Source organism: Rhyacophila brunnea, unplaced genomic scaffold, assembly GCF_057557595.1.
Source record: "Rhyacophila brunnea isolate RB1 unplaced genomic scaffold, BYU_Rbru_1.0 scaffold_22, whole genome shotgun sequence".
In the NCBI taxonomy this organism is placed as follows: Eukaryota; Metazoa; Arthropoda; class Insecta; order Trichoptera; family Rhyacophilidae; genus Rhyacophila; species Rhyacophila brunnea.
In genome coordinates, this window is record NW_028232882.1 from 12,820,766 (window position 1) to 12,838,340 (window position 17,575).

Consider the following 17,575-nt stretch of genomic DNA (forward strand, 5'->3'; position numbering starts at 1 on the left):
CAGCTAGTGTTTTATCAGGATTGATGACAATAGCGTGATTGTCACTTTGCAATTCGTGCATGTGTGCTTTGAAGAATTTCAATAATTCATTGTGCTCATTCAACAGGGCGTCCAGTTCTCCGACGATGCGCCTGGCATTATGCAAATTGAGGCCATTGTAGCCGCAACGTGCATCCACATGATTGATGTCCTCACCGATGTATGTGGTTCGTTTGGCATTGGCAGCAATGAGCCTACTTTGTGGTATACTTGGCCTTTGATTTTGAACATATAATGGAATTGTTGACCATTTGTCGCAGTATTGTGAACTATTTCTGTTGCTCCGGACGAAGTCATTTGGAAGCATGAATTGAATGTGCGAATGGACTTCAGGAACAGGTTTGAATCTGGAACCGTGCCGATGAGCAAGCCGTTCAATGGTTCTGGTGGTATCTTAATTTCTGGTAGTTGCACTTTTCCTGATGCGCAACACATCCCGGCTGACTCATGTTTGAATTTGAGCGCATGACAATGGGGACATTCTTTGTCCATAAGACCAATGAGCACTTTCGGATGAGCGGAATATTCAATATCTGGCTCGTAGTCGAATGCGAGACGAAGGAACGAAGCGGATGTAAATGTTCGATGTACTTGTTGGCGTTGTCGGTCATTTGCTCTGCGTGTGTTAATCCTTTCTATGCCGCAATTAGTTAATTGATAGTAATTAACATAAGAATTGGTGTAATTAGGGCGTGCAAAGACGCTTTGGGCACTTAACTGGTTAACTACGAACCGGCGCGCTTGGCTCCGTTCCAATTGTCGTTGTTGATTTCGTTCAGCTCGTGCCTCTTGTGATTGAGATGCACGCAATCGCGACATGCTTACACGCACGTTTCTGTTATCTTGTTGGATTTGTTCGTCTGTTCTTTCTGCTCTACTATTTCGCATGTTTGTTGCTTTATTCGTTCGATGGCCCAAATGGCCCCCTTTGCGTCTTGCTGGCATTGTGTACTGTAATACACGCACATAAAAATAGATAAATTAAAATAAATCGTACAAAATTTTGCACGCACTGCGTTGTGATATGCCGAATGAAATGTCAAAACGACGCGACGCTTCTCTTGAATTCTTCTCGGACGTAGCGCCATCTGTCATTCGACAACATAAATAATTTCGTTCTGTTTGAAATACGAACGACGGTTAAATTTGTTCATACAAAAATAATAAAATCGCGATTAAAAATGGGAGGGTGGGGGTAGGAAGGTGAAAATTTGGGGTTATAGGTATTTTTTTATGCAAAATATTAAAAAAAATACAAAAAAAAAATTTGGCAAATAAATAAAAGAAAATTTTTCTGGATAGAGATACCCTAATCACCTAGCGATATGAAATATACTTGTTGACCTATTCTCATACCTAAAAAATATACATACAAAAATTCATAAAAATCGGTCGAGCCATTTCGGAGGAGTTCGACCACAAACATCGTGACACGAGATTTTTATATATATAGAGATATATATAATTTAGCTCTGTTAATAGGTTGATTTTGTCACAATTTATATATGGCATGTTGTACCATTTTGTTGAAACCATATATCGTCCAGATCAAAATCATCATCTAATCTAATTCATGCCAGGAAAAATCAGTACCTAATCATGTTTATGTAGCGTTTTCCATCGACAGTAACTGCATTGACTGCAGTAACTGCATTCCACTTTAGTTTTAAAAAAAATACGGTTACGGCACAGCAAACAGTTGCTTTTTGTGGATGTAAAGGTATTTCAAGAATAGAATGTGGGTTTTCAGTACTCTAAATGTGACAATTGTGCTTATTTACGAAGCCATTTAACAAAAAATGAACTTCATCTCTGAAGATATTTTTTTCATGAAATAATGAGTCTGTTTCAAGTTAAACTAAAAGCCAATTAATGAAATTTCGATGCACCAAATGGACATTCGGTTTAAGTTCTTGTGTTAACTGTATTTTATTTCAAATGAAAATATGTATGAAGACTATTCCATGTAGTGCCATAAGAAAGTTCAAATTCTTGAGAACGACGTTCTGCATTGTCATCCACACTTTGATTCACAACATCGATATTTTCAGCAGAACGTTGTTAATAGAATGTGTTTTTATCATCACAAAACCATTTGACTCGAATTTTTCAATTAAATTACGAAGAGTCTCGATTCGTAGATATATTATTTTGACCATAAATTTTACGTAGGTAATGCCCAAAGCTACATAGCTCGGATAGATTAATAAAATTATTGTTGTACTAAATTTTAACAATTTGTATTATATTTCACTGAGGAAACTGACACGTTTCAATGACACTTTTCTTAAACACAACAAAAAATACTCACTTTCCCATTCGTCGTGAAAATTATATGTTGTAAGTCTTCTTTTGGGCAACCATTACACTATTTTTTAAACTATTCTGAAACTTTGTAAAGAACCTACTGCGTGACGGTAAAGGGAACTACGCCTCACTTTACTCATATCTTCTCTTTCATTCTTGCGGTATACAGTGAGGGATGTAATGTGAATAAAGTGAAACGACAAGGTCACACGGGGTTCCACATGTTTGTAAGCTGAATAACATTATAATTTTTCCTCTTCAAAATCTTGATGAAATCCTGATATGTTGTATACAAATAAATGAAGGTACATTATCTTCTTATTCGGGATCCACCAAAATCCACCCCGCGATTATGATCGCGTTATGAATTATTATTGCTAGTAATTTTATTTTGAAACTTAATACACAAAAAATACATGCAGCAGGTAAATTTAATTATTACAGTACTGTAAGTTGAGTGTTATCATTACTGACTGCGCTTGCGTTACCCGACAGAGCGCATGTTATTACTAGATGGCGTCATTCGTTTTCTATTCAACATTATGTATGTTTTTACTATGCAAGATGTGTCCATGGAGATAGCTATTTAAAACCGGAAATCCGGGTTTAGTGGTATTTAAATATGTGTTATTAAATGTAAGTTAAATGTAAAAATATAAAGCAAACTGTGGAAAATTTTATACAAAGCACGGTTGCGTTTTATATGGAACTCATTAGCGAAATTATGAAATGATATTTTTCACTATTATACAAAACGGTTGATTTCACTGACGTGAGGTATGTATGGTAGTTTTTATTGTATTTAGAGTATGTACACAATACGCAAGAGAGTTGAACTGTAATTCATTATCCTGCATCAGGCAGGGAGGAGATTTTTTTTGTTTAGTTCTGGGACGAGTTTAGTGGTAGTTAGTCTTTCGCCAAAAGTTTACGTGGAGTTTTCTTGCAGACCATTATTTAATGTCGATAGTATCGCTCTTCACAAAACTGCTCTCCCCATATGCGGGCACGATCACTTTATCCCCCTCCCCCTCGCTAACTTTAGGTTTTTTTCGGCGGACTTTTTTTTGTTTGAACGGACGCAGAATAGTATACCGGGTGTGAATGAGTTTATTTATCTTAGCGGTAATAATTAATAATAAACCGTTTATTTTATTCAACGAATAACTCACAAGATTTGAGAATGTAACATTCTATATATTGAAGATTTATACATATATAACTTGAAAACACTTCAGATATATACCCACTAGAAAAAATAATATTTGAAAAATTATAGATATGAGGTAATTAGATAGGAGGCTCGTAGCATAATTGAATAATGCACAGTTGGCGCAATACCAGTGAGTATACGGGTTCAAATCCCGTCGAGCATTGTATTTTTATTTAACTAGTGGGTATATATATATATATATCTGAGGTGTTTTCAAGTTATGTTTGTTCGATAATTAATAAGTTATTTATTTTATAATGAAAAGTGATTTACATGTCGTAGTAATCTATTCACTATTATAGTAGAGTTTACGTATTTTTTTCACCCCAATTTGAATTTCATACAAAATTTTCATACAAAATACACAACTACAAATAACGTAAAGAAAATTTTACACTGAGAAGTAATAATTAATAAATTATTTTTGTTATCATTTAGGCCGGCATAGTTTCATAAAACATAAAATAGCGTGCATGATTTTATATTTAAATTTGATTTTGTATTTTAAATTTAAAAAAAAAAAACCTAACTCTAAACCGAAAAGCGAAACATAAGTTTTTCTTCTTTGCAAATTAAGTGAGTTATTATTTTTATAGCAGAACATAGTTCAAATATTTTATTACATTTTATTAAGGACTCAGGTGTCATTTAACGGTGAACGTAAAAAACGTGAATAATACATTTATTTAATATTATATTATTATAGAAAACTGTACCTTAGAGCAGAAAGTAAAGAAGTCACATTTTTATTATTTTTGAGTGAAGTATGCAAATTTAAAAGTGTCAAAATACTTACTTCTAAAACGACGGAAGTCCAATTAATTTACTTCAAAGCTGAAAGAGTGGTTATCTAATTTGAATCATTTTTGCTTTAATCTATAGCAAAAATATTAATATTATTGCAAAAATGCGGAAGTTCAACATAGTTTTAGTCCGAACGCGAGTGATTATTTTAACTATAACTATTTTATAACTGCTCTGCTGCAAAATATTGAATATGTGACTTCCAGACTTTCAGGTCTAATATAATATATTTAATATATTCAGTAAACTTTCCATCGTAGTTTGCAAATAACTTATAACTTTATAAAAATGATTGAGATATTATATATTTGCCATGATATATATTTTTTTAGGATAATTTAATGTATTATGATTTCAAGATTGGTTTTTTTCCATTCAATAAATGTTTATACATATCTCCTATAAAGGCATTTTTCAGCCTTAGTTCGAAAATACCAAATAATTCTTATTTCCGGCCACTGTATGGCACATGGGCCCTTAATTAAGAAATTATAATTATTGTCGATATTGAAATTTTTACATAATTATTAGAACAGACTATTGTTATTATTATTCTACTATTACATATATTTATAACATAATTTTATTGCCATATACTTTGCCAGATAATTTATTATTTATTTTGTTATACCCTGTTGTGCAAGTACATAAAGTATAAATATAGCATATAAAGGACCAAACTGAGGGCAAAGAATAAATATAAAAGTTTGAAGTTTTCTTTGATACTGGGCTGTGTACACGGCTGAGTTACCATGATGGTACTAGTGCATTGGCGTGGAATAGAATAATAATAAAATCAGGATTGCATTAAAACTAAAATTTATATCTACATATTATTATGTAAATAACAATATAATAATAATGTAGTATTCTGCCCTGATAAGTAAAAGTATTTCCGTTTTAGTGAAGTCAGAGAACCCAAATATTACTTTTTTGTTACCCAAAACTCCTTTTTCTCATATTATGTTATGTAAAATGTGTCTACAGTTATACATGTGCATAAGTTGCTGGGCTTTCATCCGGGGGCTCAGGTTCGATTATTCGTTACACTATATTTCTGTGATTTTCTCAATACTTGGGTATTTTTCATTGTTTCACGTCTATTACTATATATTTATTATTATAGCACTATTATTGACCCACGATGGCCGCGCAGCTTAAGCATCGGTATATAACATCGTGGATCCCAGGTTCGAATCCTGGGTGTGACAAGTACACATATTGTTTTTCAATTTGTGTATGAGTCAGAGTATGGACCTAACAGGTTGAGCAAGTGTCTGAGATCCATTTATCGTAAAAACAAAATCTGTTAATACAAACATCTACTCTGTGGAGGCCCATATGATCTTATTAGGATCGGATATGGTCGAAAAAAAATATTGACCGTTCCGCCATGTGTCATTGAGCGTCATGGCATGCTGTAGTGATAATAAAAAGAATAAAATATATTGTTTTAACTATAATATTGTAGTACACATAGCATATCAATAAGATCAAAGTGTTAAAGCCAGTTGACATGAACCAATACTTTGAAGCCAGATTCGGTTTATTACTTTATGACGGTTAAATAATATATCACAAGAACCACAAAGGTCTCTGAGTGTCCTCAAACTTTAATGAATTATTTATGATACAGATGAAACTGAAAATAACATATTCTTTAATATGTGTTAAAGTTTATCCGATATTTCTGGACACTCGCGAACTTAATTGATTTTCACCCAGAAAACAATCTAATTCCCTTATTTTTGTGGCCCTTATAATACAAATATCTACTTATATTTTTATAAATAAAAGTTCAATCGCAAATCTCATTACATTTTTCGTGTATCACCAAGGTGGACGTAACACAGTTTGCGAAGGGCTGCGCCATGCTAAAATACACTAGGGTGAATTAAGGATTTATTGGTGGCTCTCTTATGATTTTGTTTTTATAGTACTAACTTATAGTGTCCGGGATCACACCGCTCCTTTCCAAAACGTTGCAGCGGAGACCGCCCTGTCATTGGCCTTCAACAGGTCCTCCTCAATACACTCAATCCCAATTCGAGGGCAAACCAACATATGCTTCGCATCCTGCACTTCCCCACACTCGCATGAGACATCCTCGCCGGTTAAGACACCCCACTTCTTGAGGTTTGTCTTGAACCTTGTGACGCCGACTCTTAGTCTGTTCAGTGCCTTCCAGACATCGAAGGGAAGTTCGTGTCCCGGCGAGGGTTCCTCTGTTGGCTCTATCCAAGGATTGCAGAGTCTTTCTTTCCATTTCTGGATACGACTCTCTTCTGGGAGGCAATCCACTTCCGTTGTCCTTTTAAGGAAGCTTTTTCTGGACTTGAGCCTTGAGGTCTCTGCTTGATGTCCATGGAGTGGGTGTCTGGGATCATGTGTCTGCTTCCTTCTTTCGACATTTGCCGCTACTTCTCTTTGTATATCGGGAGGAGCTATGCCTATGATGGGGTATATTTTATCAACGAGGGTCGGTCGCAGGCATCCCGATATGATGCGACCTGTCTCGTTGATTGATTCATCCACATGTTTGGCATGCACAGATGCGCTCCATACTGGTGCCGCATATTCTGCGGCTGAGAAGCATAGGCTTAAGGCAGACGTGCGCAGGGTATGTGGTTGCGCTTCCCAAGATGACCCGGTTAGTTTCTTTATAATATTGTTCCTCGCGTACATTTTGAGTTTTGTAGTAATGCAATATTGCTTGAACGTCAGTGTGCGGTCGAGGAGTACACCCAGGTATCTCGGCGTTGGGCAGTGGTCGAGCTTATCGCCTCTCCACGTAACACGTAGTTCTCTTTTGGCCTCTTTGTTCCGAAGATGAAATGAACATACTTGTGTTTTCCGTGGGTTCGGTTTGAGGTGGTTTTATAGTTATTTGTTGTTATGTTGTTTTCGCGTCTAGAAACAAACTAGAATATTGTTTGGAATTTGTTTTATTATTGAATAATAAAAAATAGTCTATTTTTAATATTTATACCTACGCCACTGTAATGCGTTAAGTAGTTTCGATCAAGCAAGTAAGTTCGTTAGTTAATGTCAAATAATGGCCTAAGAAGAGTTGGTCTGATAGCTATCTGACTGCGATACACGCCACTGGCCTGGACTATTAGACGTTTTGATGCTAGATACCAATTGGCACTAAATAAAACACGCAATATAGCCTTTATAGATTGCACTATAAGACATTTATTGCTTTGTCCTAATTAAGGGCGTTGGGATATAAAAGACTTCGTAACTTAGTGTTTCCAGAACTTATCAAACTTAAAATCTTTGTGCATCGTGCATAATAATTTATCTTGTCACCTCAAAAAATAGGTAACTGGTAAATTAAAAAAATAAATCCACAACCACTTGTTTTACCAATGAAGGTATCAATGTAATCATTGATCACAAAAAATCTTAAATTTTCATCTGCTATTTTGATAATTCCAATTTCAAATTCGCTTAATATTGGTGACAGTATTTTTTATAAATTTGATTCAAGGTTTTAACAATCGGTACTGAGCTCTTGATTCATAGATCGCGTCAGGATTTATACAAATTTTACTTTGAACGAACTCACACTTGGCAATATTTTTTTAAATTAGATATTTTATTTGTTTTCAAATGAAACATGAATCAATAGAAACAATAACGGCAGTTTCCATTGTCGTAAAATGTTGATGAATCATTTAAAATGTCTTATATCTTTTTCATACGTATAATTTAATCAAAAAGTATTTTTAAATGTCTGCATAATGTATTGTAAATAATATTTTATAATACTTTACTCATAAATTATATCCGCAAAAGAGATATTTTTATTGATTTACCAACAGTTTGTTTCTAGAGCCCTCATATTAATTTTTATTTTCAGTCCAGACCAATATACGAAATAATATGTCGACGTACAAATTGCATTATGGTTTGTATACTTTTGTCGCTACATGAAAATAAGAAAAAAGATTTGAAACTCAACATAGGTATATCAATACAGACAAAAACTGCTACCAAATCAAATATAATTTGGACAGTTTACATTCTAAAAATTTATGTGCTTTAATCAAAAAAATATTTTACAAGACCACGGGTAGCTACTTCCAATGAAAAAGTAAATTCTCCACCCACCCAAATATGATTAAGTTTACTTGTTAATCAGTATATTTTTACATGATATCCATACGAGTCATTATACAATAAAATATTGTTATTTGTATAAAGAAGTATTTTATATCATAAGTATTTAAAACCATACAATAATTATTAGTGTTTGTTATTAATTATTTTAATACAACTTTTTAAGTGAGCAGTTTTGTGATTAACTTAATGCAGTTTTTCGTATCATTAGTAGCATTCTATCCTTTATGCCGCTTCAAGGATAATTATTTCACCAAAAATAAGGCGAATCATGGTCACATTGAGGAAAAAACAACAAAAATTGATATAGCGTATCCACCAAGGAAACGTTTTCGCTAGAAGAACCCTTTCTGGATTGTAAGAGAAGCGCTGCTTCAGACTGAGAAAGAAAGTTGGATGATGTCTGGAGACTTGACTAGCATCAGGTGTGAGGACACCGGAGTCTGTTGTGTAGATTGATGCTTTGTCGATCCCATCGTGTCCCTGGAGGAAAAATACAGGGTGCGAACCACAAACTTCTGGGAATTTCCTAAAACGTGTACGAATATGAAAGAGCTGCTCAAGTCGGTTCAACCAGCTGTTGGGCCTATCGGACCGTCTGATTTGGTCGCCACAAAGACCAATTTTGTTGCATTTAGAAAATGTATGGCGTTTTTTTTTAGAATTATTAATAACCAATTCACGTCCTTGATTTTTTGTACAAGGTGGTTGTTAGTAATTTTGGACAATCAAAAACACCCAGGCTTTGAGAAAAAACACATAAATATTGTGTCATGGGAATCGAACCCAGAATGCTCGGGTGGAAGGCCAGTGACTTACCAACTGCACCACGAGCGCCGCAGTGGCGTCATGTTGCTTACGTGAAGACCTCTTTACTTAGATTGTTTGGGAGTTTTTTTATTAGCTTTTGTTCCTCTTTCCCATAGCCACTCTCAACTTAAAGTATTCAATCAAAACACATTAATTGAGTTCATAGTGAATGGTGACTTCAGACTCGGGTAACTGCTCCTTAGACATTCCCAGTGGTTGTGGAAGAGAACAAAACTTAAATCAATTATAATTTCAATTTATTGTTGTTTAGTCATACTATTATAATGAGTGATGATTAAAAAAACCACAATAAGATAAGTAGATTAAAAACTTAAAAATAATATGTAATATTCATAATTGTATTATATTAAAATACATACATATTTAAAGTATTTTTATGATTAATAAAGATTAATCGTTAAAACAATAAATATATAACAAGAAAAACAGAGTTAAATTAAGACGTAATTAGTGGTGAGACAAATTTAAACAGTGTGAAATAAATAAGGAGTATTTCAAATTATTATAAAATTCCTCTATTAACATGTCTTGGTAACTTGTATAAAAAAGATTAACAGTGATAAAAAGATTTTTTACGCGTGATTATATTGCCTAGTGAAATTTCTCACGGCTATTTCGGCAGATTTACTGATTCGCAATTACGATGTTAGCAACAGATTACACCGTTTTTCCAAACAGCAAAAGATAAAATTGGAATTTCATTGCTATATATGAAGACAGATGGGAGAAAAGTCAGGAATTTTACGCGAAATAAGAAAGATTCTGTTGTCAGAGATACTGAGATTATTTTTTCAATGAAACAATGCCTTTTTTCGTTTTCATGAAACAATATAATATATTTTCTTTATTATAATATAATATTATAACCAATTTATGTCAGTATTTTGAAAATAAAACACTTTTAGATTGTAAATAGGTTTCAGAAATTTTGACCGATTTATATAAATGTAGCAATAATAACATGCCAGTATTATGGGTATGACACACTTCGGTGTTCATGTTTTGTTATTAAAACAAATCAAACTTGGGATGGGTAGTTGTCAGCAGATTTCTCAATCATAACCTAGATCAACAATGCCTCTTGTTTATTGAATATACGGTTGTATATATATCGAAGGACGATGAGTGAAACAGTCACTCCTCACTCGTCACTTGGCACCCGATTATAACATATCAGAACATCGCAGTCCTAACTTTGCTCTGTCATTTTAATCATTGTATTCTTTTATTATGTCAGTAAATAAACTCTGCTTGAATCCTTCCAAATTAACAATTATAATATTACTATATTTTTCAAATTTAGAATTTCCGTTTATGTGTTTGTTTAATATGTCTTCTCTCTATGACAATCTCCCTTCCACATTTTCAATTGTTTTATTTCACGTGTGACAGATAATTTAAGACAAATATATATCAGGTAGTTACATAATATTTTATATTTTATTATTATTAATACTATTATTATTCCATGTCAGATCCTAATAGTATCATATGGGCCTCTACAGGTTTGTATTAACAGATTTTGTTTTTACGAGAAATGGATGTCAGCCACTTGCTCAACATGTTGGGTCCATACTCTGACTCATACACAAATTGAAAAGCAATATGTGTATTTGCTAGACCCAGGATTTGAACCTGGGACCTGGTGTACATAATATACTGACTCCGCCTATAGTAATAGGGAACGACTCTACCTACGCTATGGCCGGTCCCAAACCCAGATAAAAGAGGAGGGTTCGTCGTAAGGCTAATCACCCAACACGGTAAAAAAACCCTGATTACGAACACCAAAACAACTGCATTGGGCCCCGGACTCCCCATTAATCAACGACCCAAGCAAAGAATTAAGGACAAACGATTATATATACAATGTGGCACATGGAACGTACGCACTATGTTGCAGCCGAGCAAGATGGAGGAGGTTGCAACTGAACTGCATAAGTATAAAATGAGCGTGACTGCATTGCAGGAAATAAGATGGGAGGGCGCAGGTTTCATAAACAAGAGAAACTACACTTTGTATTACAGTGGATCTGCAGGTACGCAGGGTCGCTATGGAACTGGGTTCTTAATCAGCTCTGATATCCGCAGACCAGTACTAGGATTTGAGCCAATTAGTGAGAGATTATGTAAACTTAAACTGAAAGGTACACTTTTCAATATTACGTTCATCAACGTTTATGCTCCAACTGACGATGCGACCGAGGAAATTAAGGATAGATTCTATGAAAACCTGCAGAAAGCCTGCGAAAAAGTCTCCCCACATGATGCTCTAATTATATTGAGAGACTTCAATGCAAAAATTTGAAAAGAGGAAGCATTTAAAGAAGTAGCTGGGCAGCACAGTTTCCATGAAACGACAAGCAATAATGGTGAACGTCTATGCTTTTTAGCGGCTGCAAATAATTTAATAATTAGTAGTACATGGTTTAAACATAAAAATATCCATAAAGGAACCTGGAAAATACCTGGAAGTAATACATGCAACCAAATAGATTACATTCTTATATCGAAAAGAAGAGCGACAACAGTGGACGATGTGCGCGTCTGCAGAGGAGCCAATTGCGATTCTGATCATTTCCTGGTGAGAGCAAAATTAAAACAAAAATCACCTTAATACTGAAAAAAGAAGGCCAGAGAAGAACTAAATGGAAAGCTGAAAAATTGGGATGAAGAAATTTTGGATAAATACCAGGAATCTATAGAAACAAACCTAAAAATGACTTTATAACCGATGATGTGAATGTGGACTGGGAAAATACAAAAAACTGTATTATCACGAGTGCCACAGAAATTCGGAGGGAAAACAAAGCAAAAATAGATGCAGAATAGTTTGATGATGATTGCAGGCAAGCATTGTTTGAAAAAAATTAAGCAAGGAAGAAATGCCTACAAAGAGAAACGCGCCAAAATTACGAAACTTATAAAGAAAAGAGAAAAACTGCAACAAAGCTCTGTCGAGAGAAAAAGTAAATGAAGCTCAAGAGAATACTCCAAGACATGGAATGTCAAAGAATAAACAATGATCCCAGAAAATTTGACAAGACTCTTCGAAATCTAACGAAATCTTATCAACCCAGATTAAACTCCTGTAAGGATAGTGAAGGACAAATGCTAATCGAAAAGAAGGACATGATGGAAAGATGGAAAGGCTAAACACTGTTAAATCAGGCTTATTGTAATGGTCATGAGGAAATGGAAGAAGTATTGTACCACACTGCTGAGGAATTTATTGATGAGCCTACTCTGCCTGAAGTAAGAGAGCATTAAGAACGCTGAAAAACAATAAAGCACCTGGAACCAATAGGATAACAGCCGAGCTGATAAAGAGTGGTGGCCCAACACTGAGAGCAAATATCCACAAGATAATTCTCAATATTTGGGAAAAAGAAATTCTACCTGAGGAATGGAAGATGGGTATAATCGTGCCTATTCTGAAAAAGGAGACAAAACGATGTAAGATAACTACAGACGGATCACAATTCTAAAATCGAAAATGGGAACTACAGAATAAAAATGAGTCACGAGTTGGAAGAGCTGATTGAACAGCAAACATTCATAAGATACTGTAAGTCCTAAAGACTGCGATGGGCGGGACATGTGGAGAGAATGCCTGGAGTTAGAGCACTAAGGATCATGACGAAGTGGCTACCCCAACGGAAGAGACCGAGAGGCCGTCCAAGAAGGAGATGGGCTGACTCCGTAGAAGTGGAATGGCTTCATATAGAAAGACCCGGTAACTGGAGAAGTGTGGCGAGAGACCGGAGTGAGTGGAGAGCGGTTGTGGAGGAGGCGAAATCCCACCCCGAGATGTAGCGCCGTGGAAGAAGAAGAAGAGGATTTGAACCTGGGACCCTCGACATTATAGACCGGAGCTTAAGCCACGCGGCCATCGTGGGTGTACGTCATAATATACTGAAACTCATTACATAATGACCAAAAATGATCATTATGACGTCCAACTATTCACTTTATAGAGGTGACACGTATAAGAAAAATAATAAAATTTATATTGTATTGGATAAAAATCTGTCGTTTTACAAGGCCCGGATCAGACAGGGGGGCTCACCTACTTGAAGCAGCTGGGCCGCATCAGAGGACAATCCGCCGAGATTTATACGCTAGTCAGTCTAGCAAATCTAAATGTAGACAAATTGCTTTGAAACAATCGTCCAAGTTTTGTCGTAAGTTTTACCAAATAAAGTTGAAGTTTTGTATTTTTATGTGTTGTTAAATCGAAGAAAAGCTAATATTCCAACGTCCCAAAGTAAGTATTAAATAATTAATCTTTTCTAGACTTGCTTAGCGATTAAAAATATTACAGAACTAGATATATGTATTATTATTTGACTAAAAATTGAAGAAAAATATTGGGAAACTTTATTTTACATTATTTAACGTTTGTCATTTTTTTCAAACTTTATATTATTATCAAAAAACAAAAAAATGTTCTCAGTCAAATATCAACAAACATGATCGATTTATAATACATATTGTAATCAAGAATTTCAAATTGCTTATCTGTATAATATTTAAGAAAAATATCGTATTCTTGATAACTAAATAATTGTGATCGGAAGCAGGCTTTAAGTTTATAAAAATGTATTAAAAACTATCTTATCTGTTTACTTAACGTGTGGCGGCGGTTTTTAGTGGACTGTAATCTGGGATGATTGTGGATGTGGATGCTGGGAGAGTGCGGCTTAAACGGGAGTTGATCTAGGCACTAACCTTGATGTTGTTTGGCTGTCTGGCTGGAGCAGGTTCCAGGTTCATTCACTCACGTCCTAATAGGTGGATGGGGTGTCACTCTCACGCAGCACTTTCACATATATTAAATATTTTTTTTAATTTCATTTTATTCATAAGGTGGCATAAATCATTACCGTAAAATAGCACCGTACAGTAGGCATTTGGTTCAGAGAGATAATCCATAGTTGTTTATAATTAACTATTTCTTTTATTTAACGAATAATTCACAAGATTTAAGAATATATCATTCTGATTAAAATCGATTGCCAAAGTAGCTTGATTTCGAAGAGCGCTGATGAGTAGGTATTAAAATTGACCAATAGTTAAAATTTGTCGCAATTAGTATGTCACGCCGTAGCATATTGGTTAAATGCGAAGGAATGGGGCGTAAACCCGTGGAGATGCAGAGTTCGATTCCCGGCCGGGGTGGCTTACTTTTTTCAAAAAAGACTTTTTCTATTGGTTATAATATACTCTCTCAGAAATTGTTTTTCTAAATTATATATGTTTCATAGTTGTTTAATATCTACTGATTTTATGATTACACGTAAATTGTACGTATTATCTAGCCGTACCGCAGTTCACCGCGACCTGTCTTACCATAAAGAGATGGCGTATAGCATTGGAATATAGCATATTATGTTCCAAATTTATTAGATCCAATAAGAATATTAAATTGATCTGATAATAACGCTGTCATTATTCTTAGATATTTGACAGGTCCAACTTGATACTTACGAGTATATACCACAATTTTATATACGTATATACGATATGATTCTATTTCAAATTTACTTACCTACCTATTTTCTTTTGTCTCTCCCATGAGGGAAATCGGTATGCATACGTCAGTGGTTTTTGGAATTTGATATTAATGCTATACGGTCATTTATATTTCCAATAGAATATCTGATGGTGAACTGTGATCTAATCAGCTGCATACGTACAAATTTCCAGACAGAGATTTTACTACATATTCCATATTTCGATGGATAGGAAGCTAAAAAAACTAAATATTTAATATCCCGTATCTGACTGTTAATACCACACACATGTTGTGGCTACATAGCATACCAATAGCCCGTAATGTACAAAATGGTAAAACAATTCATATAACGCCAAATATAATGATAGCATTCAATAAAATAATAAAGATATACATCCAAATTTGTTATATTACTTACTGTTTTACCTTTTAAATAATACAAACGTGACATTTTGAAGCTGAATTCAACACACGTCATGCAAGACGCTTGACAGCTCAGAGGCAAGATATGTGCTATTATAGGTATTATATTCCTGCAATGTTCAGATACGGGAAATTACTAAAATGGTTGTATCATTTTTGATAAAAGAACTACAGAAACGGGAATTTCGCAGTCGATGGGTAGTATTTTTTACAACGTTTTTCTTAGCTCGTATTCTTATTTGCCCGGTGGTTCTTTGTGCGGTACAAATCTTGCAATCGATTTTTAACTAACTTTACGACTAGCTAGACATTTGAAACGTTTAAAATATATCAGAACACGATGCGAATGCATTTTTTAATACTTTTAGCCATATTTAAGTAGAATTGAATTAATTTTCTGTTAATTCTGTTTTGTATAAAAAGTTATTTAGACACCATTATTGGTTGTTAGGGGTCTGGGGTCCTAGCAACTAAATTATTAATATATACGTACGTTACAATGAAAAACAATATGACATGTCAAAATGATATTTCAGTATTATTTCTATCAAGTACAATTTTTTTTGATCGTTTAAGCTAGTCAAGTCAAGTTTATATATTCAACAGAAAATTTAAAAACGTTGTATATAAAAAGTTATTTTTATCTTGTAATTATTAGTTGTTTTTATTATGTCAAAAAGTCATTTTCACTATCGATTTATTATTTGTCAAAATTTTATTGATTTATGGATGAGGTGAAAAATATATAATAATAAAATGCAATGTATATTAAATTAGTAATGGGTAATTTATCGCCCAATAAAATTGACAATGAATCAGTTCATAAAACTCACATTTAACTGTTGCCATCAAGCGAAATGATGGGTAAATTGTAACTAATTCATTCGTTATGGAACACTTATCGAAATCGGCAAAGTTTCCGATCCGGTAAATCTTCAGCAGTAAAAAATATCGGCAAAGCCGAATTGAGAAATTGCTAAGAATAAAAATGGTCCATTTCAATTATATTGAGTGGTTTTATTGTTATTTGATTTAGCGGCAGCCACTAAATCTGTTTTTGATGGGTTATACTCGGCTTGCTTTTATTGCGGTCTTATAAAAATAAGTCTCATGTTCAAAGTTGCCGAATGAATAATTTCCTTAATATACATTGTGGAATCAATGAATTTTTATAACTCCATTTTGAGATTTTGTAATATACAATACCCATTTATATCAATGAATGAAATTATTTATTGATAAAAATGAATAATACATGAGATATACGAATGATACATACAAAAGCCCCCATACAATGCAATATACATTTTAGAAAAATCGTTGAAAGCGCTTTCCCAATTAAGCATCTATTCTATACAAATACGCATTAATTTGAGGACTTTTAAAATTCGGTGAATAACAGTAACCATCTTTTATAATTTTAAATGAATGTGATTAATAAATTGGCAACCAATATCAGAACAGCATAATTATAGTTTTCCTTGATTCCTTATATCCAAGAATTTTCACTGACTTGTTGTGGCGAAGGGTGGAGGTAGGCTGTTAAGATACGGCACAAATAGTGCAGATTGAACTTTGTCAGTCATACATATTTGTTTACATTGAAATAATAGGTACTACAATTTACAGATGGTGATGGCTAGTTTTTAAATTGAATTAAACTCTGCAAAAATCTGCCATTAGATAAAAGTAAAAAATACTCGTCTATCCATAAAATATCTAAAATTATGCAATTAAATCATACATAACTTTGGATATTTTATAGATAGAATAATATAATATTAAAGTTTGGATCAGGCAGGGCATAAAAAAAATGAACAAACAATATGTGTAATATGTATTCTTAATCCAACGAAAATAAATAAGTATGGACGAAAAAGTGTGCACAATTGTGTCATATCCCCAAAAATATACAAAAACTACTATGGTTTGGCTCAGGCAGGGTTTAATTGATTTTCAAAAATTAACTAACACCATCTGTAAATTGTAGTTTTATTTCAATAAAAACGAATACGTATGACTAACAAAGTGTAATATGGACTATTTATGGCGGATATTAACAGTCTACTCCCACCCTTCCCTACTGCAAGGCAGTGACTTGTATTTGGTGATTATCCACTTCAACGTCAGGAATCTGGTAGGCTTTAGACTACATAACATCTTTATTTGAAAGTAAAATTTATTTTTTTACACGAAGGAAGCATTATAAATTATAGATTCATGTCAATCGCAACATGTGTGAGTACATACTGGTAACTCCTGCTAGATGGATTCAGTAATTTTTCATTTTTTTAGGATTTCAGTAGAGGGGT

General features: G+C 33.9%; 1 protein-coding gene across 1 annotated transcript; it reads left to right on the forward strand.

Annotated features, from left to right (window-relative positions):
* The first annotated feature begins 11,216 nt into the window (after positions 1-11,216).
* Positions 11,217-11,630, forward strand: LOC147070065 (protein CFDP2-like). The gene has a single exon (XM_085949903.1). The coding sequence runs from the start codon at positions 11,217-11,219 to the stop codon at positions 11,628-11,630; it is 414 nt and encodes a 137-aa protein (XP_085806029.1).
* The last annotated feature ends 5,945 nt before the right edge of the window (positions 11,631-17,575 follow it).

Coding starts and splice junctions, on each gene's coding strand:
- LOC147070065 (XM_085949903.1), top strand. CDS start 11,217: ATGTTGCAGCCGAGCAAGATGGAGGAGGTTGCAACTGAACTGCATAAG.